Consider the following 25,039-nt stretch of genomic DNA (forward strand, 5'->3'; position numbering starts at 1 on the left):
GCCGAAACAAGCATTTCGGCTGGCCGGAATGGCTCCACGAACTGAGTACAGCTACTGGAAGTGCTGAAACTGAGAAAATGAGAAATGGCCTATGTTGAAACTTTGCAATCTGCTCTAAACATGCTCTAAAACAAATATATGTGGCTAAACTACATACCATTGATATAATCATCAACAATTAGATACAAAACAACATCATTCTTCCTTGCAAATAAGAGCTAATGCATAGTCTTTACATTTATCCCAATTTACATCAAAAATATTATCATGAGTTTAAAGTTATATTACAAAGCCATGTTTTTCAACTTGATATTCAAATGATGCTTTTACAAAAGAAAGGCTTAATATACAAAAGATTGCAAAAGAAATGAACTTCTAATCCCTTTCAAATTTGTAGTGGATTGTCATCCGCCACCTCCTTCCCGTGACCTGAAAAATGTTAAATATAAAGGAGTTAGCAAATTGCTCAGTAGGTGGCGCCTAAGACACACCTATTATGACCCTCGTGAATCCAAATAATGAATAAAAAAAAAAATAAGGAACGGGATCATGCTATGCCGAGAGAAAATACAACAAGTTACAAAACCAAAATAAACAATGTGATGCTATGGAATGCTCTGTCATATTATGTCGCTCCCCATTTTCAAAATCACTTCCATTCTTCACTTTTCAAACCATTTACATAACCCATCCCACGGTGACCCCCTAGCGACACGAGAGAAGGATTGGCTACTGTCCCTGACCCTTGGTAACCCCGCGGCGTCATTTGGACCCCAGATAGCTCAACCATACTAAGGCGATCTCCCTAGTTTCATCTAGGTTACATTAACACCACAGATGTGATACCCCTCGAATCTGAGACATGTGTTGATCAGGGCTAAGCCCAAATCCGAGGGAATATCAAACAATTAATATATAAACGAAAACAGAATATAAAAGATTTAAGAATAAAATATTAAAGCTGAAAGAATTATTAAATATAAAATGCTAAGACGAAAAAAATAAAAAATAAAAAATAAAAATAAATTAAATAAAAAGAATGGAAATTTAGCATCGTCTTATATGGTCCTTCAAATTTTAAGAGTAGAAGTAAAAAAAGAAAAATGAAAGAACTTTCAAAGAAAAAACTTTAAAAGTTTCAATTGAGGAGGGAAATTTTGACTTTTTCTATTAAGGAAATTTAAGGAATTTGAAGAATAAAAGAGAAAATAATGAGATAATTTTAGGAACCACAAAATTTTGGGGGGGCACTGTATAATTTTTTTCATATATATGGAAAAAATTATCACATATACTATAGAGTGCGGACCAACTCAGGAGGGCACGTGCCCCCCAAGGCTTTCATTGGCTCCGTCCCTATCCACAACATATACTGCTTGGAGAAGTCCGGTGCACGATGCGCCGGGCACTCCCAATACCTTCTCTTCTACAGGGACTTAAACCCTTTGACCTGTCCATTTAATTTAGGTTTAAAATCACAAAACCCCCCATCGAATTTCAAAAACGTGCATAAAACCTACAATAAAATAAAATAAAAAACTCTCTCAACTAACAAAATTTATCAAGTTACCCCAAACTCGTAACCGACCCGTTAAATAAGTTGACCTTACTATTTAATATTAAATTAAAAACTATAATTATTATTTTAAAATTAAAAAAATAACCCCAAAGTGCTTACAAAAATATTAATTAAAAGTTATTAAATCAAATTTGACTTTCAAAATGCTTGGCAAGAAAGCATGGGTATTTTTGTAATTTAAAATAATATTATAACTTTTAATTTAATATTAAATAATAAGGTTGATTACCAGCTTGGGCTCCCCAATGGACTAATATGTCTAGTTGAGTTGGGTTGGCTTGTGTTTGCTAATTTCATACGGTATAATAAAGGACAAAAAATCGGATGAATGTTCTAGGTTAGTCTTGGTCCATACACAAATACAATATAGAACTTGGACAAATTGAACTTGGTGAATATTCCAGGTTAATCTTTCCAAAAACTTGGACAAATTGAATTTTTTACAGGAATCTACAACTGGTTTACCTCAATAAGGCCCAGAGTTGAACACACACCATCACAAATGTCCAGTAGTTGAAGTATACCTGCATTATACAACTGGTTTACCTCAATAAGGCCCAGAATTTTTTTTTTTTTGGGACCAAATGCAGGTAAAAAAAAAAAAAAAAGTATATCTGCATTTGGTCCAAAAAAGAAAAGAAAAAAGAAGTATACCTGCATCAATACTTGGAAGTTCTTTAACCAAATAATTGCAGCCTCACTCTAACGTGCATCAATAATTGAAGTTCTAAAATTTAATGAATGGCTCCATTTGAATGCTACCTTCATCAATAATTGAAGTTCTTAATGACAGAGTCAAAGTTGATGCAACTTTCTCTTTAATGGTCTAGTGATTTGATTTGTCCTCATAGAGGTTTCAACATAAATGTCATGCATTCTTTGTTTTAGTTGCTTTACGTGACTATAATTGGCTTGACTGTTATGTGGTTGCTTCGTGTCAATTGATGAATCTTTTTTGGTCCTTTCCCTTCTCCTTCCCATTATTAATTTATGTGTTGTGTCCGAAAGAAATGACTTCAACTTTGACACAACTTTAAATTATAGAGAAAAAAAAAACTTCCATATTCATATTCATACTAATCAATGATGACTCACTTTAAGTCTTCTTGATTTGTCTGATTTGTTTGCTTGCATAACTTTGATTTTTCAGAATCATTTGAATGCACCAATCTCATACGCAAATACCCAAGTCTCATGATGGACTAAATATGAAATCTATGATATACGCGAGACAAAGAAACAGAGGAAGAAGCATGCTAGCAAGTTCGGTCGAAAGGAAGAGGTGCTTGAATTTATTTTTTATTTTTTCAATTATAATTATAGTTATTATTGTTGTGGCTGCAACTGAAAGAAGACTTTTGAAAAATCAAAGTCAAGCAAAAGAAGACAAATTAAAATTAAAAGTAAGTCAAGAGTAGTGTATGGTTTGGTACAAGAGAAGAAATTTCCTCAATAAAAAGAGGATGAAAATAAAGAGATGAGTGATAAAGAAAGGGGGGAGGGTAAAAATATTAAAAATAGTCCTTTTCATGCTTCTCATTTCATATGTACCACCTTTTAAAAAAAAAAAAATTATTTTTAACTTGTTTCCTACTACTTCAGGAAATAGAGCAGCTATAACTGCCATGAGCCTAACTATACAAGCTCTGAATTTTATTAATGCTCTTGACATCATTTCTAAATTATTGCTCGAGATCAATAATGAAGATGATTTGTATTGTATTGTGTGGCAATCATTCAGAGAGAAGAGGATGACTTAAAATTAATAGTGGACCAAGTGACAAGTGACACCACATAAAAGGAAAAGATTAGACGATTCCTCAGTTAGGAACCGCAGAAAAGTAGCAAGCTAAGACGGAAAAATAATGGAAATTTAGCGTCCTCTTATGTAGTTTTGCCTTTATAATAGGGTAATAATATTTACACTAACATATATTTACGGTGAATTGTTTAATTGAATAGTTTTTAATTGACTATTCATATCAAATACAACTAAATAGAGAGCTTTATTTTTTTATTTATTGTATAATTGACCAATTAAAAAAAGAGTAGTGATACTTGTAGTGAACTGCCTCATTCAATAATTTTTAATTAATTTTTTATACTAAATATAACTAAGTGGATGGTTCTACTTCCTTATTTGTTATATAATTGACTAATTAAAAAAATAAGTTTAGCAATTCACTTTAACTATTCAGTGTAAGAATTATTTTTCTTAAAAAAATAGATTTAACAATTCACTATAACTATTCGGTGAAAGAATTATTTCTTTATAATAATAATACCAATCCTTTAATTTTAAATAGTATTATAGGTATTTATCCATCGCACTTTGTTCCCTTCTAGGCTTCTTTAAGGGGACTCTTAAACACCTATTTTTTATTCTCTAACGTGGTTGATGGGTTGAAAATTACATTACGTTTTCAATGAAAATAACACACATGCTGTGTACTGTAATGTGTGTCGGTTTGTATTCGAAACCCAATGTGTAAAAATGACCATAAATTTGATAACCCTCGTGATTCTTTAAATGTAGTGCGATTTGTTGTCATATTAGCTTTTTCTAAAACAATGTTATTCCTACTTTGAAAATCTAAGCTCATGCCAATGTGGCATAGTTTATAAAAATTATTTTGAAATTACTCTAAGTAGAAAATACTTCAATTTATATTTTGCTTAACACTTTTACTTTTATTTGAAAGAGTGTGTTAAAAACACTCGTATCCTTTTATAATTGGGCAAAAATACCTCTCAATTAGTATTCTAACATAAAGTAATATTATAATACCCGTTTTGCTTTTTTTCTTTTTTAAAAATGCACAAGTGGATGTCAATGCTAATAATCCCATAGTATAATGATGTTGTGTGCACGTTAACTACATTTAACTCACTTTTAAGAATTTTCTCTTGCATTTTCGTAAATAAATTTATCTATATATTTTCGCTAACAATGTATTGCCTCTCTTTAAAAAAAAAAAAAATCTATTTGTTGCCATAATTGTAAAATAAATGTATAATACCTCATTATGGAATGAAAACTTAAGATCCTTTTATAATTACAAAAAACAAAAAATTATTCCTAATTAAATTTTAATATAGTTATCAGTTTTTATTAAATATATAATTGAAAAATTAAATTAAATTATAAATTATAAATTATACAACTAAACTGCTAAATAGATAAAAATTGTAAATGGACTACTTATTCCTATAAAAATTGTAGAACTTCAGGAAATAACGAAGAACATGAATGGGATACCAATATGTCTAAAGTTATTGCAAATGAACCACTTATTTATTTATTTATATTTATATTTATTATTATTATTATTTTATCATTCTATGCACGCAGAAGTGAAGTTATTTTATCATTCTATGCACACAGAAGTGAAGTTAATAATAAATTAATAATTGACTACCAGCTTGGGCTAATGGACTAATATATCTAGTTGGGTTGGGTTGTGGCTAATGGACTAATATTGTAGTTGGGTTGGGTTGTGTTTGCCTAATTTCAGATAAAGGTCTAAAAATCAGGTGAATGTTGTCTTGGTCCATTACACAAATACAACATAGAGAACTTGGACACAAAGTGAATTTTGTGCTGGACTCTACAACTGGTGTGTACTTTCAATAAGTCCCAGAGTTTTATCACACAGTCGCACACCATCACAAAAGATGGATTTAATATTGCGGGAAAACACGGCAGACTTAATTCATTTAAGATATCATATTAGGGAACAAATTGTCGCTCTGGATTATGTGGCTCCGAGTTGACGATTGTCTTGAACATTTCTTCACCTGCGCGCTCCACTTGTGTTAATTAGAAAATGAAATGATTATTCTTCATTTTACTGTATGCATGTGCTCAGTTTGTTTGGCCTTTGCGTGTAATATATTTGTAAAAAAAATAGTTTTTTATTTTTATTTTTGGTGTTTAGTTGTCGTAAAATATTTAAGAAGAAAAATAATATTAATTTTAACAAAAATAATTTACCTATTAATTTTAACAAAGTTATCTTTACACCTCTTGCCTGATAACTTCGACCTATACCTTTGCCAAATACTGAAAAAATAAAATTAAAAAATATATATTTTATCTATAAAAAAAATTTTAAAAAAATCTTTTTTAAAAAGTATTCTTTGTCACGGAACCTTAGTGGCCCTCATGAAATGGACTAAAAATGAAACTAGATTTGTTTTCTACGATAAGCATGAAGCGGACTTTTATTGATCAAGTCAAAGTTGATGTAATTTTCTCTTGGATGAAAATGTAGTGAATTTACTTTCTGTGATTTGATTTGGCTTGGACTGTTGTGTGATGTGGAATGCTTGGTGTAAGTTAATGAATTATTCACAAAATAAAATTAAAAAAAAACTTTCATGTTCACATTCATATTCATATTAATCAAAGTTGATAAACTTTAAAGCCTTCATCTTTTGTTTGCTTCCATGACTTTGAATACAGAATGGCCACCTATTATAATATGTTATTATACAATATAATATAAAGCGTCATATTTACTACTTGTTCATAATATTAATCAAAGTTGACCAACTTTTAAGTCTCTCTCTTTTGTTTGCTCATGCACAATGGCCACCTGTCATAATATGTTATTATATAATATAATATAAAGTGCCATAATTGCTCCATGTTCATATTCATGCATGAATCAAAGTTGACACCTTAAAGTCTTCCTCTTTTATTTGCTTGCTTGCATGACTTTTGAACGTAGAATGGCTAACTATTATAATATGTTATTATATAATATACAGTGCCATAACAGTTCTTAAATAAAATTTTATGTGTTCTTTGTTTTAGTTGCTTTGCATTATTATAATTGGTTTGACTACTATGTGATTGTTTCACGATTGATGAATCATTTTCAGTCCTTTTCTTTCTCCTTCCCATTATTAATTTGTGTGTTATGTCTAAAAGAAATGGTTTCGACTATGAGACAATTTTAAGTTACAGAAAAAGAAAAAAAATTCTATGTTCATATTCAGGTGACTCACTTTTAAGTTTTCCTAATTTGTTTGCTTGCACGATTTTGATTTTTCAAAAGACTACTTTAAATGCACCCATCTCATACACAAATGCCTAATTCACATAAATGACTAAATATGAAATCTAAAAAAAAATAGTGGTACATATAAAAACAGAGACATGAAAAGGACTCTTTTTAAAATTTCCAACTCCCTTCCCTGACCTCCATTCCTCGTCTCCTTTTTGTCCTCTTTTTCTCAAGGAAACTTCTATAATCTTTTCAAATTTCTCACTTTTCTACTCTTGATCGACCTATAGTTTTAATTTAAGGGTTTATTAGTTTAACTTTTCTTTAGGTTTTAGTGGGTGTGCTCAACCACGCCCCTATCATTTTCTTTTCTCAAATCTCTTGAGCAAGTTTTATAAAAATGATAAATATTTTACTTTTTTTCCTGTATGAAAAGACAATAATAATCTTATTTATTGCTAAATAATGTACTATTATTGTTAGATATTAATTTTGGTGTCAAAAAATGTCCCACAAAATTGTGTGAGGAGGGCAAAAATGAGTTTTTTTTTTTTTTTTTCTTCGGTTATTACAGGAGGACATTAATTATTCAAAGGAATTTAATTTTAAAAAATGAAAAATTACTGTCATATAATACTAGAAAAAATAAGAAAAAAAAGAGTCATTTCACTCATACACCATCATTGTTTAGTGAAAACCAACTACAATTACTAAAAGGCTAGAATGAGAATTTATCTAAATGGACCACTTATTCTTATAAAAATTGTAGGAGAATTTCAGGAAAATAATGAAGAACATGAATGGGATGCCAATAACTTTAAACAAGATGTCTAAAGTTATTGCAAATGGACCACTTATTTATTTATTTGTATTTATTATTTTATCGTTTTATTCACACAGAAGACAGAAGTGAAGTTAATAATAAATTAATAATTGATTACCAGCTTGGGCTAATGGACAAATATGTCTAGTTGGGTTGGGTTGTTGCTAATGGACTAATATTGGGTTGGGTTGTGTTTGACTAATTTCGTATAAAGGTGTAAGAATCAGGTGAATGTTGTCTTGGTCCATTACACAAATACAATGTAGAGAACTTCGACACAAAGTGAATTTTGTGCTGGACTCTACAAATGTTGTGTACTTCAATAAGGCCCAGAGTTGTATAACACAGTCACACACCATCAAAAAAGATGGATTTAATATTGAGGGAAAGCACGGCAGAATTAATTCGTTTAAGATATCATATTAGTGAACAAATTGTCACTCTGGATTATGCTCAGTGGACGATTGTCTTAAAACATTTCTTCACCGGCTCTCCACTTGTCTTAATTAGAAAATGAAATAACTATTCTTCATTTTATATGCATGTGCTCAGTTTGTTTGGATTTTTTGGATGTAAATTTTATATATTTTTTTTAATTTTTGATGTTTGGTAGGCTTAAAATATTTAAGAAGAAAAATAATATTAAAACTTAGCAAAAATAATTTACTAATTAATTTTCACAAAGTTATCTTTACACCCATTTTCCAATGGCTTCGACCTACACCTTTATCAAATATTAAAAAAATAAAAAATATACATATTTTTTATCTAAGCAAAAAGGTTCTTTTTTGAAAAAAATATTTTTCCTCACAGAACCTCAATGGCCCTCATGAAAATGCAGTGAATTTACTCTCCTCTGAAATACAATCCTGTGATTTGATTTGCCAGACTATTGTGTGGTGTACTTTCACAAAAAAAATTGAAAAAACCTTCCACATTCATATTCATATTAATCAAAATTGACTGATTTTTTAGTCTTTCTCTTTGTTTGCATGCATGACTTTGATTATAATATGTTATTATATAATATAAAGTGCCATAATTGCCCTTAAAAAAAATTATGTTTACATTTTGATTTTTTTCATAATTGTTACATTTTGATTTGTTATATGCTAACTTATAAATTTCGTGTTCAACACAATTTAAACAAATATATACACACACGATGGTCCAATTTGAATTAGTTTGATTTTTCAGCCCAAAATCATAAATTAAAAGTTCCATTATGTTTAAAACAACCAGACGTGTTACATGCTTGCAGGGGCACATTATTAAAATTTTATAAACAAAAGTCATCTTTGAGTGGTGGAAGAACAAATTTAGAGGAGATCAAATTAATATATTCTGAATGATTTTTCTATGTTTAATTTATTAAAATATCAAATAATGTCAGTGAAATTAACGTCACAAATACGTGCATCAATAATTGAAGTTCTAAAATCTTTAATGAATGGCTCCATTTGAATGCTACCTGCATCAATAATTGAAGTTCTTAAACCGAGTCAAAGTTGATGCAAATTTCTCTTTAATGGTCCGGTGATTTGATTTGTCCTCACAGAGGTTTCAAAATAAACATAATGCGTTCTTTGTTTTAGTTGCTTTACGTCATTATAATTGGCTTGACTGTTGTGTGGTGACTTCGTGTCAATTGATGAATCATTTTCAGTCCTTTCCCTTCTCCTTCCCATTATGTTATGTCTGAAAGAAATGGCTTGGACTTTGAGATGACTTTAAATTAAAAATAAATAAAAAAAACTTTCATCTTCATATTCATCCTAATCAATGGTGACTCACTTTTAAGTCTTCCTGATTTGGTTGCTTGCTTGAATGGCTTTGATTTTTCAAAAGACTACTTTAAATGCACCCATCTCATATGCAAATGCCCAACTCACAATAATGACTAAATATGAAATCTATGAGGAAAAAATAAAAAAAAATTAGTGGTACACATGAAAACGGCGACATTGAAAAGGACTCTTTTTAAATTTTCCTACTCTCTTCCCCAATCTCATCCCTCGTCTCCTTTTTGTCCTCTTTTTCTCGAGGAAATTTCTATCATCTTTTCAAATTTCCCACTTTCTTACTCTTCATCGACTTTTAGTTTTAATTTAAGGGTAAATTAGATTAAGCAAATTACATCGTTCAACATTTATTAGTTTAACTTTTCTTTAGGTTTGAGTGCGTGTGCTCAACAACGCCCCTATCATTTTCTTTTCGCAAATCTGTTGAGTAAATTTTATAAAATGATAAATATTTTATGTTTTCCTAGTATAAAAAGGAAATAATAATCTTATTTATTGCTATATAATGTACTATTATTGTTAGATTTTATTTTATAATTGGCGAATTTTGGTGTCAAAACCTGTCCGATCGAGTTGTAATCTTTGTTTTATTTTGAGTTTCGATGTTGGAAGCGGAACAACAAGTGCAACCAATATTTGACTTGGTTTTTAAGTATTTTTAGGTCTTCCTAACATCTATAAAATTTCTATTTTATTCCTAAATTATAGATGGCTTTTTGAAACTTAGTTTACTGTAATTTTGAGAAATCCTTTGAGAGTGTAAGGATTGAAATTTGGGGATCCGAGATATTATTACACAATCCGATGGATCCGAATTTAAATTACAACCACTGATGGATTATCCGCACAATAGAATAGAATAGAAAACAACTTCCATGTTCATATTCATACTAATCAATGATGACTCACTTTTAAGTCTTCCAAATATGTTTGCTTGCATGACTTTGATTTTTCAAAATCATTTGAATGCACCCATCTCATACACAAATGCTCAACTCTCGTGAAGGACTAAATATGAAATCCATGATACACGTTAGGGAAAAATATAGCGGTACACAAAAAAACCAGAAACATGAAAAGGACTCTTTTTAAAATTTCCAACTCTCTCCCCCAATCTCCATCCCTCGTCTCCTTTTTGACCTCTTTTTCTCAGGAAAATTTTTATTATCTTTTCAATTTTTCCCCTTTCCTACCTATAACCAACTTTTAGGTTTTAATTTAAGGATAAATTAGATTGGACAAGACTTGCTACTCACCGGTGAGTAAATCATCCCTACCCACCGCTGATATGGTTCAATCGCAAATATACAAATAGTCTGTAATTACAGAATCTTAAAAGTGATAAACAAATCGGAAAAGAATACACAAATAGTCTGTAATTATAAAATCTGAAAAGTACGTAGTAATAAACAATGAAATCATAGAGAGTGACTAAATTTATTCCAAATAAAGTTATTTTCTTTCCTGATTTTATAATTATAGTTTATTTGTGCATTTCTGATTATATGACATTAGTGATTAGTGTAAAAAAAATCTTCTCCAATTCGTCTCTCACTTACTCTCTCACTGGACTATGTAACAACAGCATGTGTAAATTCATGTCTTTGTGCATTTGCATATAGCTCAGAGAGAAAGAGAGAGAGAGATTTGAAAGTATTGATTAATTAATTTGAAGATGGTTGTAATAAAAGTAGGCCTCTGGAACATCAAAAGTCATGCAATTAATTAGCAAAAGAAAATGGCAATTAAAAGTCAGTCAACAGTAATAATGGTCAGTAGGAGAGACGAAGAAACAGAGGATTGATTTTTCTATGTTTAATTTACTAAAATATCAAATAATGTCAGTGCAATTAACATCACAAATACGTGCATCAATAATTGAAGTTCTAAAATCTTTAATGAATGGCTCCATTTGAATGCTACCTGCATTAATAATTTAAGTTTTTAATGACCAGGTCAAAATTGATGCAACTTTCTCTTTAATGGTCCTGTGATTTGATTTGTCCTCGCAAAGGTTTCAGCATGAGTTCTTTGTTTTAGTTGCTTTACATGATTATAATTGGCATGGCTGTTATGTAGTTGTTTCTTGTCAATTGATAAATCATTTTCGGTCCTTTCCGTTCTCCTTGCCATTATTAATTTATGTGTTCAAAAAAATGGCTTCGACTTTGAAATGACTTTAAAAAAAAAAAAAAAAAAAAAAGCCTTCCATATTCATATTCATACCAATCAATGGTGACTCACTTTTAAGTGTTTCTGATTTGTTTGCTTGCATTTTGATTTTTCAGAAGACTACTTTAAATGCACCCATCTCATACGCAAATGCCCAACTCACATAAACAACTAGAGGAAAAAAATAAAAAAATAAATAAATTTAGTGGTACACAAGAAAACAAAAACATGAAAAGGACTCTTTTTAAATAAATTTAACGTGGTTGATGGGTTGAAAATTACATTCCGTTACTGTAGAGTTACGTGTGGGTTTGTATTGGAAATCCAATGTGTAAAACTGACCATAAATTTGATAGCCCTATGTAATGACATTTATATGGTTTAACAAAGTAAACTAGAATGATTGTATACCAGGAAGGTGTTATGCACTTTGTGTATCCATCATATCCGTCCTTATGCATAGTTGCTAAAATTTTCACATGATTCTCTAAATTTAGTGAGATTCGTTGTCATATTAGCCTTTTCTAAAACAATGTTATTCCTACTGTAAAAATCTAAGCTCATGCCAACGTGGCATAGTTTATAAAAATTATTTAGAAATTATTCAAGTTGAAAATAGCCCAATTTATATTTTACGTAACACTTTTACTCCTATTTAAAAAAGTGTGTTAAAAATATTCATATTCTTTTGAAATTGTGCGAAAATACTTCTCAATTTGTAATGTGACATAGAATAATATTATAATACCTGTTTTGTCTTTTTACTTTTCAAAAAATGCGCAAATGGATGTGTATGTTAATAATCTAATAGTATAAGGAATTGTTAGACCTACCCTTTAATTGCCGTGAATTGTTAGACCTACTATTTAACATAGATCAATTATGTAACAAATAAGGAAATGGAGCCATCCACTTAGTTAATTTTTTGTATAAATAATCAATTAAAAATTATTCGGTTAGACAATTTATTCAAGTGTTTGATGTAAGTATCACTACTCATTATTATAATACATGTTTTGTCTTTTTACTTTTCAAAAAATACGCAAGTGGATGTGTATGTTGATAATCTAATAGTATAAGGAATTTTTTTCAAGGGCACATTATACACTAAATACATATAAATTAGTGATTATGGACTATATATATATAAAGAGACATGTGGGTATTTATAGAGATTGATATTTTTGAGATTAGGTAAATTAATAAATTACATATATAGAATATAATGAAATAATTTAAGAAAACGTATAGTATTATAAATTGCAGTGAATTGTTAATTGGCTACAAGAGAAAGAGAACTTTAAGGGGAACATTTTTACAGGATGAGTGATACTCATACCGAACACTAATAGTGAATTGTTAATTGGCTATTTATACCAAATACAACTAAGTGGAGGTCTTCACTTTTTTATTTGTTACATAATTGACCAATTAAAAGACTAAGTCTAACAATTTAATACAACTATTCGGTGTAAGAATCATTTTTTTTTTTACATATTTTTAAAATATAGATATATATATAATAAGGGACTCGTTCCTATACGGCTCAGTTCCAGGGCTTGACTGTGGTGTGGTTTGATGGTGTCAGTTGATGAACCATATTCAGCCCTTTCCCTTCTCCTTCTTCCACCAACTAGGCCCCCTATTAATTAAGTCATCCTCATTCTGTCTCAAAGAAAAATGGACGACTTTAAATTACAACCACTGAATAGAAAAAAATTTCCATGCTCATGACAATTCATACTATTCAATGTTGATTGACTCTAAAGTCTTCGTCTTCTGCTAACTTGCATGACTTCGATTTTTGAGAAGATTACTTTAAATGCAGCCACCTTAAAATGCCCCACTGTCATGAAAAGAACTGCTCTAAATTTATCTTCTTTTGCTTTTAATTTATCTGTTTTTTTGTTTGACTTTGATTTTTCAGAGGACTACCAGTTGGAGGCTGCCAATATATATATATAATAATTAGGGAGAGGATATTAGCACTCCACTTTTTTCAATCGCATTTCACTTACATTTGGCAAGAAGATCCTTCAACTCATTAATATATCATCCCTTATTTTATAAAGTCATAACTATTCTATATACAATTTTAACCTTATTTTACTTTCTTTACTATTTATTTATTTATTTATTTTTTCTGGACTTTACTTTTCTTTTTCCTTTTTTCTTTTTCCGAAGGTCCTCTAAGAAAAGATAATTTATTAAATATAGATAATTTTATTTGGAAAAACTACATATAGGTATGCTTAGTAGTCTTAAATAACAAAATAGTCTAAATTTAAAGTTTGATTAAATTAAACAAAATAATTACAAATACATCAACAATTATTGTTAAAGTCCAAAATACCCTTCAAACTCTTATTCTGAAATACTAAAATATCTGTATAATTTTATCAGAATTTTGGAGCCTATTTTGATCCAATTCTTATGTGGCATGGACACATCATCGCTCTTACCATTTTTTTTTTCTTTCCAAAATGACGTTTATTTCTCTCTTCAATTAGATTGGGTTCCATTCCTCTATCTTCATCGTCTCTCTCTCTTCCCTCTCGTTTGGTTTTGCTAACTTTTCTGAACAACTACGTTGATGAGGGAGACCGCCATGACCAGAGGATTATTATACAAACTTTAATTGGCTTGTCTATCTCGTCTTTCTCAGATCTCTTGTACAGTGACTTAAAGCTTCATCTTTTTTATCTACAATGATTTCTTACCAAAAAAATAAAGGATAAACTAAAACTTTTGGTTCTTGGGTTAATTAATCTATACCCAATATGATCACATATATAACCCAGAAAAATAAAAAAAAAATTCAGAAAAATTTGAAATAAGACGGATCTAATTGAAGAGAGAGAAAGCCTCATTGAATAGTGAAAATCTATCTGAAAATTAAGAACAATTATCACAACTTGATCCCTAAACATCTAGGGTTGATCCCAAATTTATCAGAAAATAGTGTTCTATGTCTTCAAAAAAATGTTTTATTTCTTCAATTGAGTATTTAATCAAACAATTCATTTGCAACCTTCTACAATTTCTCCAGACATACAACAAATACATCTTAAAATATCATATTTATAAACAAAGCATCTTTCTTGCTTTAGAACAAGAAAATATTATTCCACCTATAAAAGGAAATTTGAAAGTATATGTATAAACATCTAAAAAGTACATATAAAGAGGGAGAAAATGCCATGTAAAATAAATTTGGATTTGTAAGATACTCCTTAAATCATTTGTCATGCTTGTTGCAATGGATTTGATTTTCTTCACTCAGGCTCCTTCCAAACACAGGATCCACAGTCAAGATTCGAAAGTTTCTTAATTGACTTTTGGTATTTTGAAATTATATAACTCTAAGGATATTTTGGTATTTTAGAATAAGAGTTTGGAGGGTGTTTTGGACCTTAACAATAATTATTGATGTATTTGTAATTGTTTTGTTTAATTCAATCAAATTGAAAAATAAACTTTAAAATTAGACTATTTTGTTATTTAAAGATACTAAGTCTACTTATATGTAGTTTTCCCATTTTATTTTTGGCAATCAAAAGAGATAAGTTATTCAATAATATTATTTTTATACATATATTTTACAATCTATCATTTATTCAACAAAATTAAATATTTTTTTGGTATTTTTTTAGAGAGGTAACTGTTTTTTTATTTTATTTTTATTTTTATATAATTATTTATAGATCCAGCCAAAAGAAATAATTTATTCAATAGAATTAACTTCTCTTTTTTCCTAATCAAAAGACATAATTTATTCAATAAAGATAATTTTTTTTAAACTTCTTTATTTTCGTACTTCTTTTTTTTTTTTCTTGATGGAAGAGATAACTTGTTTAATAACGATTTTTTTTTTTTTTTTTTGTCCCGCCGAAAAAGGCAATTTATTCAAAAAATTATTCTTAGAGATTAAGAGAGCAAATATGAAAGGGCTTGTTGCAGTTAAAAAAAAAAAAAAAAAAAAAAAAAAAAAAAAAAAGTATTATTTAACTATCTTTTTTTTTTTTTTTTTTTTTTTTTTTTTTTTTAAGCAAGAAGTGTTAGAAGTTAAGTTAGTAAGAGTCAAAGCATGTCACTCTAAAATCACGAGAGGCACTAACCCATCTGCATATTATTTAGTTTTAAAGTTAGTTTTAAAATTACCATTCTTAAATTGGAGTGAAAACTTAGAAACTCTCCCTATTAATTATAATAAATAAATAATCATGCTTCTCCCCTCCTTCCTTTGTTTCTTTGACATTGCTGTCTACCAGATTTTTAGTTTTAAGTTATCCTTGTTTGCTTTCATTACTTTTGATTTTTTAGAGAACTACTTAGCATACTATATATATATATATAAACTTAGAAGATCTATCTCTGTCCCATGCACATCTTTAATAAATCAGTTTGGTTCTCTCCAGAAACTGTACCTTCCAAATCAAAATAAAAAAGGACTATTCGTATGCTCCTTTAATAATTTAGTTACAAGTCAATTACGTTTCTCTCATGCTTTATACATCTTTATTCATATTTACCCCCATGAACAAGTTATTCCAACTCATTCTCAAATTAATTTGTATTTTTCATTAAAAAGGGTAATGTACTTAATGAGGTCTGTTGGAGATGTCGGTCTGAACTATTAAGAAAGCATATTTCAAGCTTCAACTCAACTCGTTGGGCAAGTTTACCCAATTTCAAGGCTAAGCTGAAGCTCAACTAGAGCTCCAGATTGATAAAAACTAACTAGGCAATATATTGATTATAATTTATAAATCAAACGAGGCAAGTTTGCAAGTCTTGATTAGTTGTTTCACCACCATTTTCGCAAGTTTAACCAAACAGCGTTGTGGCCAGAGTTTTAAGGTTTGATACCATACTTGAGATCTTTCTTCTAACAACATTAAATTAAACATTGCAAGCCATGGAAACTGACGCAAGAAAGAAAAAGAAAAAGAAGAATTATTAAAGATCCCCTGTATTGTTAATTACAAAAATACCGTACTTATTGATGAGTAAAACATATTGTGCACCTAACATTAACCAGCAAGAAAGAAAGAAAGAAAAAAAAAAAAAAAAATGTGCTCTTAATTTCATTCTAAAATAACTACCAACTCTCTATTGAAAGCTCTTGCAGGCTTGATTGAACTTGTGTTCATTTCTGTTGCTGAAGCAAAAGGATTTGGTGGCATGCTCAGGTTGTTTCCTTCTTTTTCCAACATTTGAACCACAACTTTCATGGAAGGCCGATCCATAGGGTACCACTGAATGCATCGAAGCCCAACAATAGCTAGTTTCTCTGCTACCTTAGCATGTTCCTCTTTCTCAATGTTGATCATACCTAACTCTTCTCCTTGATTTAAACGATTATAAATCCATTTTGGGAAGTATGTTTGGCTAGTGTTCCCTACTTTAACATCAATATTTTTCCTCCCACCAACCATTTCAAGCAACAACATTCCAAAGCTATAAACATCTGATTTATACGACACATTCCCGAAATTCCTAGAAAAGACTTCTGGGGCAATGTACCCCATGGTACCTCTTGCAGTAGTCATAGAGACAGCACTTTGATCCTTGGAACACAACTTTGCTAGGCCAAAATCAGAGACCTTTGGATTGAAATTATGGTCCAACAATATATTATGAGGTTTAATATCAAAATGAAGGATTCTTTGATCACACCCTTGATGAAGATATTCAATTCCTTTGGCTATGCCCAAAGCGATATCTTGGAGCTTCTCCCAACCGAGGAAATGGTTCTTGTGATCTTCTGAAAAGATGAACTTTTCTAAAGAATCATTTGGGCAAAACTCGTAAACAAGAGCTCGTCTAGATCCATCAGCACAGAATCCGACCAAGCGAACCACATTCACATGGTGGATTCTACCCATTGTTCCCACTTCGTTGATGAACTCTTCTCCATTTCCTATTGAATCGTTGAGGACCTTAACAGCTACAAAAATCTCATTGGAAAGTTTTCCTTTGAAAACTATCCCATAACCGCCTTCCCCGAGTTTGTCCTTGAATTGATTTGTGATCTTTTTGATATCAGCATAAGAGTATCTCGAGGGCTTGAGTGCTCTGTAGTCATCCAAAAACTTTTCAATCTTTACTTCATCTCCTTCCAACATTTTGTTTGAGCTATAGACACGATAGAGCACAACAAGTACTAGAGCAAGAATTAAGAAAAGTGAGATCACGATAGCTGCAATAAAACAAACAAAGTCAACCCAAAAACAGAAAAATCAAAAAACCCTTTTCTAGTCCCTGATAATAAACTAACGAAAGGTTCAATAGACAACTTTACCTGTCGCAACTAGTTTTTTTGATGAACCTGTAAATTAGGATCCAAGCATTAGTTTGTCATATATGCTTATGATATAAGAACATCTGACTAGTATATATATATATATATATATATATATATATATATATATATATATATATTGTTTCAATTTTCCTAATGACGTTATGATGAAGAGATGTACCTTTAGTTGTTTTAGGCATGTGGAAACATTGAATATCAGCATGTCCAGTGGAATGATTGTTGCTTTGTGGTTCGCATATCTGAGAATTTGGTTCCAACCAATATAATACAAGATCATCACTCTGAGAGACAAATATATATAAAGGAAGTGATGAAGTGAAGTTGCGTATCTTTGTGCAGGAAACCAGCTGGAAATTAGGGTGCAAGGAATCGACAGCATAAATTTGATATCCTGGAACAGTACTAAGGCAAGGGATGAAGTAATATAAATCTCTATTTGATTCAGAAGTACAATTGTACAAAGCATAGTCATCCATACTAATTTCATTTTCACATTGAGTAAAGTAAAAAGAAGAGGCAGATAAAGTGAGGTTTATAAGCTGTCTCGGAAGGCAGCCTTCCCCGTCATACAGCTGAATTGATTGAGACGTGTAATTAATCTTCTTGACAAGCAGATGTACTGAATTTGGGAGCTCCAGGACAGTTTGATTTCTCTTGTCGCACGTTAGCTCAAACTCTGGATAGCGGTGGTGGCGGGGCAGGGACACCGGCTGGCTGCCGTTTTTAAGCCAGAAGGGGAAACGGATGGGCGGACCCTTCTCCATGCACTTCGAAACCTTGCACTCATCGTGTCCTTCTCCTTGCCTTGCAAAAAATATCAGAAACAACAAGAGCAAGGCAAATTTGGCCATTTCAAAGTAACCACCTAGTCTCCGCTGCCCCTCTCTATATAAATATCTTCACCTCTGTACAAACAAGTTTGGTTCAATAACTGGCCTAAAGGGTAATTAGGTCTTTTTAATGAAAACGTATCAGATGGTTTAAAGTCTTAGTTTTGTGTTTAGATTGGCCAAGGTTGAACCTTCAAGCAAAGCAAATATTACTGTTTTGTGACCTTGGTCTGCCGGAGTTACCATTTAATATAAATGTGAGCAAAAGGAATGTCCCTCGTTCATTATTGTTTCCCTTACCTAATTTTCTGGTTGGTCCTGACTGGTTAAAGTGTATTGATTAGATTAAAATAGTGACAAGAATACAATATAGTACCTTTAGTAAAAAAAATAAAAATTATATATATAAAGGGTTAATACTCTTCATTAGCTAACAAACAGTACAATTGAGATTCAATAACAAATTCTTTGGTGACAAGAATAATTCAGATTGGTTCTACTATACAAGAATTACTCTTAGGTTGCAATATTTGAGTTATGGATATTCAATATAAAAAAATTAAAAGATTTAATATAATAATTTATTATTTTAATTTTGTATATTAAAAGTGGCCAAAATTGTTACCAATTGAAATTAATTTACACCTACCAGGGGTTGAAACAACATAACATGCAAGATGTGCATCTCGTGTATATTGGGTCTGTTTTTTTCTAAATTTGTCCTCGTCATTATATAGATATATATTATTATACTTTAATTCATCTTGTGAGCTTAAAATTGAGGTCTCCATCATTGAGAGATATCATTGTACTATTTTTTTTCTATAAACAATTGTAAGGGTTGATTTGACCAAAAAAAGTTTAGGAAAAAAGTTTGTTCTCTTAGCAAGAAAGGAGGAGGAGTTAGTGTGCTTCTTGTAATAATTTGCTCTCCACCTAAATTTGAGTTTTCCGTCTTTGAGAGATATCATTGTTCTACATTTTTTCTATAAACAATTGTAAGAGTTGATTTGACTAAAGGATTTATAAACAATTGTAAGAGTTAATTACATCAAAGAAAATTTAGGAAAAAAGTGGTTCTCTTAACAAAAAGGAAAGAGAAGCTATAACGTTCCCGATTTTTACCATTTTTTATTTTTTTCTGGAGATTTTGTCGTCGCAAGGGTAATGGTGTATTTTCACGTTTTGCGTACGGGATTGTGGTTGGGTCCAATTGCATTTGTACAATTTAATTTATGTAGATCAAGTGGTATTTGTATGTGGTGCAATTATATGTTGTTTGGTGTAAATTAGAGGCTAAAAGAAAAAGGGAAAAGCAAATAAAATTAGAGGGGCCCACCACTCACATTTTTATGGTCTAGAGACCATTTCTCTCTCCCTCATTCTTTCTCTCTTCCTGTTGCTTCTTTCTCTCCCTCTTCTCTCATTTATTTTTATTTTCTTTTGGAACCAATCTTTGAAACAAGGTTTCCCTCTCAATTCTTGTCGGATTTAGGTGCCGTTTGAGGCAAAACGAAGCCCACAACGAGCTCTACACGCTAGTATGAACAATTTCAGATTCGGTACTTCCTAGGAAGTTCGAAATTAGAGACCCATTTTGAGGGTTTTCGCATTTTAAGATGTAGGGGTTCCTAATCCATGTGTTCTTGCTCCCTTGTGAGTTATTCCTTGTTAATTGTGGTTAAATGTGTTTAAAACTGATGATTAACATGTTTAATTAAGTTGATTGCCTCTAAAATGATTTGATTTTGTATGTGAGATTCATATTTATGTGTATATGTGGATTTGTGAAATAAACATGCTTAGATGTTGATTTTACATGCTTGTGTGTTTGTAACTTGGTAGAATTTGTTATGTAGAAAACATGCCTTATTTAAATTAATTACCTTGAAAGTGATACAATTGTTGAATTAGAAAATTATGCCTATAAATGTGTAATTGTTAATTTATGTGGAAAGCATGCTTGATATGTGAATTTTCCATGACTATGATGATTGATAAATTATCAGGAAATTTGTGTGGATCTATGTTAATTGTGTAATGATAATTCCCTCAATTTCCATAGTATAAAATGGGTGTGCATCATGCATCCATGGCATTGGGCATAAAGGAAAAAGGGAAAATGTTTTGAAAATCAAAAGGGAAATTTTGGGAAATAAGTTTTTGATAAAAAGAATTTTGAGAAAACCCGGTCGCTGCGGAGTCACCAACGGGCTAGTAGGTTAATGTAGCCTAAAGGGAACTAAGGAGATTGCCCTAGCGTGGTTGAGCTATCTGGGCCCCTCGATGACGCTACGGAGTCACCAAAGGTCTAAGGACAGTAGCCAATCATTCTCTCGGCGCTGCGGGGGTACCAAAGGGGGTTACATTAACAGTTTGGAAAGTGACAGATAAATGATTTTGAAAATGGGGAGCGACATTTGACACGCATTGCATTCCATTGTATTGTATTGTCGATGTTGAGTTTGGATGTGATGTTGTACTTTCCCGACATAGTATGACCCCGATTCCTATTGCTCTATTCTTTGTATGGATTCACGGGGACACAAGAGGTGTGTCTTAGGTGCCACCTACTGAGCAATATGTTCACCTCATTTATTTAACTTTTTTTCAGGAAATAGGAAAGAAGTGGCGGATGAAAATCCCCCGCAAGCTTGAAGAAGATTAGGAGTTGTATTTTGTTATCTTTTGTATCTTAGCCCATTTTTTTGTATAGTCTCAAAACTAAAATGTTGTGTATTCATTTTTGCAAGCCAAGGTCATGTATTATGAATCATAACTCTTGTTGATATTTTGAAGGGGAACAAGACTATGTGAATGCTTAAGTTGAATGGGATGACGATGATGGGCTAACTTTGAGCGGTTGTTGATGTTTGTGGTATTGGGGAATGTATTATATTTCTTTTGTATTGTGTGTTGGGACAAGTTGGATAGGTCTTGAAAGGCCATCGCATTTTTTTTCTTCATTTGAACAGGTTATGGTAGGACCCTTTTTAGGGAAGGTCATGCCGAATTTTTTTTTTTTATTTATTAGAATTTGGTATCAGTTTAGGGGCGTTACAAATTTGGTATCAGAGCGATAGTTCGAAAACCTTAGGACGATGGGTAAAGGCCTATGTAGGATTGCATGGGAAGTTGTTTGCTTTCCGTATGAGATTATTTGTTGCGTGTTTTGATATTTGAAGAAGCATGTTTATTTGTTTACTTGCTTATTTGCTTATGTGATCACATGTTTATGTGTTTAAAATAATGTATACTATTACCAGGATAATGATTGAAAGCATGTTGATTTCAATATAATGATAAGTACGACGAGCATGTTAATGGTGAGTTGTAAGTACGGATTGTGCAAGTGTGTAGTATGAGAAACGATGATGAGAATAGAAGGGATAATTAATTTCACATAATAATTTAGTAAATTCGTAGTTTAAACTTATGTGATAGGACACGGTCGTGTCAAAAGTGTTATTTCAGCTATATATATATGTGTATACCTATGTACCTTTATGCATGTATGCGGTCAAGTATAGGATAGTTGTGTGTTTTGACCTGAGAAGGTGAAGAGCTCGGTTGCTCCTAGGTTGTTTGGGTGTTGGTTCTTGTCGAACTATGGCGTGGGTTTCTAGCTCGCGGATTGAGCTATTTTGTGTGCAATCATTTTGATTTTCTTGTCGCATTTGGTGAAACGCTTAGAGTATGACGGTAGAACAAGTTCATATTTCATGGCTAGGTGTTCTTATTGTGTGAGAGTGCTCATAGCTTTGAGTTAGGGCCGTATGATTATATTGTACTGATCCTTTTTTTTTTTTCCATTTTAGAGTCATGCCTCCGAAGAGACGTAGAGAAGCAGATAATGATGGGGAGCAGGACGAGCTCTTTAAAGGGAATCTTTTGGTTAAGAATTTGGTTGAGGTTACGACAAACTTTGTACGTGTAGTAGTCATTGAAACTCAGAGGTCGATGGTACAGTTAGAGAGAAAGGACGGATCAGGAGATAGGGATTTGTGGAATCAGGTTAAGGAAATGGAGATATTGTCCAAGAGTCATGTACAAAAGGTGTTAAAGGGTAATTCTTCTCATTCCCCCGTTGTTTTTACATCATCACTGGAGACATCCCCTAAGATTGAGAAGGCTTGCTATAAGTGCAAGTAGATAGGTCATTTGAGAGCAGAGTGCCCTTGGGATCGGCCTAGTTCTGGAGTTTGTTTTAAATGTGGTCAGCCTAATCATAAGAAGAAGGATTGTCCCAAAAGATGTGGAATTCCAGTTGGCGAGGTAGGTTTAGGGCAAGGACCGACTCGACCTTTAGTATCACAAATCGGTGTTCAGCTTGGAGAGTCACATGAATGGCAGACTCAGGATCGTATAGTCAACCCAGTTGTTTTATATGATACCCCTCGGATCCGAGACACGGGTTGATCAGGCCCAGGCCCAAACCCGAGGGAATATCAAACAATTAATATTTTATAATGAACACGGAATACAAAATAAATTAAGAAATGAAATTAAAGCTGGAAGGAACTAAAAATAGAATCCGCAAAATATTATAATTATTTTAATCTATCAAACCCAAACTCCAAAACTCCATCAGTTTACAACTTGGGAATCCATCTCTAGTGGACCCCTATTAAACATCCAAACGGAAGATAAAACAACTGTAATAAACGTCCAGAAATAAAACTATAGAGAGAGCCCTACATCGTCGGAAGAGTGAATAGAGACCTCTGCTCAGCACGAACACGTCTAAGCCTGGAACTGTCGTGTACCTGAAAAATAGAAGTGGGTCAGGCCCACGCGCAAGTTCTATACTACTACAATCCAAACAGAGGCCCGATACGCATGTACATCCTAAACAATTCAACAATAGCTAATATTCAGTAAATATATATATAGTCACACTAAAGGACTCTCACTGGACTACAGGCCGGTCTCAACCTGAATAGAGGTAATATGCTAAAACGCACACGAAGTGGGCATATGTACCTATACCTAAACAGGGTACACCTCCAACCATCGTAGCCAGCTACACATCCCGATGCATATATGCTCCCTAGCCATCGGTCCTGAGGCTCAAGCTCATACCGAGGCACCATAACAGTACATATATAAAATCCATCCAAAATCCCTGGTATTGCCGCTCAACAAGTAGTTGCCATGACAATACAAATCCACGAGACTTAACTTTTAGTTAATCCCATCCTTATTCCAAGTAGGTGGGTAATGGTATTGTTTTAAAAACCAAACCCATCCTTAGTATGCCACCGTCCCATACCGGTGCCTACTTTCCAATCCTCCAGTAGTCAATAATACCAATAAATCAAGTATATATCAACTAAATTCCAACATCCAACATTCAATGTTAGCAGTGATAAAATAAGCATTGATAAACAGGGTCACAACAACAACATATACATGCCCAATTTAAGTTGTTCCCTTTAGTCTGATATAAAGACAGAATTAATTAAAACTTCCATTTAACACCTTACAAATGACATACGGATATGTAGGGTATGTATCACAAAATCCTAACCTCCACAGTTGATACTAACTGTGATAATGTAAGCATCAAAACAATATTCACAGTATGATGTAGACATGCTCAAATTATAGTGTTCCACAAAACCGATCTAGTGTTAAACTCAAATCCTCCTAGTATTTAAGTTCCAACAGTTGTTATTACAGAAGTTAAGATAGCTATCATCTAGACCCATCCTTCCAATAATTTATACTAGCAGTGGTAAGGAAAAACGTGAACCACAGAACCACAATGCATCCACAAACATACTTAGTCTAGGTTGAACAAGCATACAACACTACTGTAACTACCAGTTTCATAGCAAAACAGATATCATTTTAGTTTGGTTTAATCTTCATTAATCCGGAAATCATTTAAGAGTGCAAAGAGTATGAAGCCTAAGGGAAAGAGTAAGGATAGAATCTTGCCTCAGAAACTTTTGTTCAAAGTTTCAACGTCGTCTTCTTAAAAAATCCCGACCAGTTCTAAAACCTGGTTACTGTTCACGGGTACGAAACACTATTCCCGAACTCAAAATCTGATCTCACGGTTCAGATTGTGCGACACTGAGTCATGAACCTATCCTCCAAATTTCAGCTCGATCAGACCACGGACGAAGCGGGATCGGATGTTTGATGAAATCTGGGCAGAATGGAAAAAAACCTGTGCGACCCAGTTACTGTTCACGAGTACGAATCACTATTCCTGAGGTTATACTCTGATCTCCACCGTTCAGATTGTGTGTCACTGAGTCATGAACCTTTCCTCCAAAATTCAGCTCAATCGGACCACGGACGAAGTGGAATCGGATGTTTGATGAAATCTGGACAGAATGGAAAAAACCTGTGCGACCCAGTTACTGTTCACGAGTATGAATCACTGTTCCCGAGGTCAAACTCTGATCTCCACCATTCAGATTATGCGTCACTGAGTCATGAACCTCTCCTCCAAAATTCAGCTCGATCGGACCACGGATGAAGC

At 32.1% G+C, this 25,039-nt stretch overlaps 1 protein-coding gene and 2 long non-coding RNA genes across 3 annotated transcripts; 1 reads left to right on the forward strand and 2 right to left on the reverse strand.

Moving 5' to 3' along the window:
* Positions 1–219: 219 nt before the first annotated feature.
* On the reverse strand, positions 220–2,393 carry LOC132271650 (uncharacterized). Its single transcript, XR_009469760.1, has 3 exons — positions 2,234–2,393; positions 2,045–2,103; positions 220–429 (listed from the first exon to the last, which is right to left on the reverse strand). It is a non-coding gene; the product is annotated as an uncharacterized LOC132271650 (long non-coding RNA).
* A 14,052-nt stretch (positions 2,394–16,445) lies between these two features.
* Positions 16,446–18,585, reverse strand: LOC132271649 (rust resistance kinase Lr10-like). Its single transcript, XM_059773089.1, has 3 exons — positions 17,874–18,585; positions 17,693–17,719; positions 16,446–17,590 (listed from the first exon to the last, which is right to left on the reverse strand). Exons 1-3 carry the CDS (start codon positions 18,562–18,564, stop codon positions 16,476–16,478), a joined length of 1,833 nt encoding a protein of 610 aa, XP_059629072.1. The 5' UTR covers positions 18,565–18,585; the 3' UTR covers positions 16,446–16,475.
* Positions 18,586–19,682: 1,097 nt separating this feature from the next.
* LOC132271651 (uncharacterized) lies at positions 19,683–21,379 on the forward strand. Its single transcript, XR_009469761.1, has 2 exons — positions 19,683–20,164; positions 21,158–21,379. It is a non-coding gene; the product is annotated as an uncharacterized LOC132271651 (long non-coding RNA).
* The last annotated feature ends 3,660 nt before the right edge of the window (positions 21,380–25,039 follow it).

This window comes from Cornus florida, unplaced genomic scaffold, assembly GCF_030987335.1.
Source record: "Cornus florida cultivar Cherokee Brave unplaced genomic scaffold, ASM3098733v1 CherokeeBrave_3.0.0_Hap2_Chr08, whole genome shotgun sequence".
Classification (NCBI taxonomy): Eukaryota; Viridiplantae; Streptophyta; class Magnoliopsida; order Cornales; family Cornaceae; genus Cornus; species Cornus florida.

Coding starts and splice junctions, on each gene's coding strand:
- LOC132271649 (XM_059773089.1), bottom strand. CDS start 18,564: ATGGCCAAATTTGCCTTGCTCTTGTTGTTTCTGATATTTTTTGCAAGG. Junction 17,720..17,873: donor CATGCCTAAAACAACTAAAG/GTACATCTCTTC, acceptor CCTAATTTACAG/GTTCATCAAAAAAACTAGTT. Junction 17,591..17,692: donor AAAAAAACTAGTTGCGACAG/GTAAAGTTGTCT, acceptor GTTTTATTGCAG/CTATCGTGATCTCACTTTTC.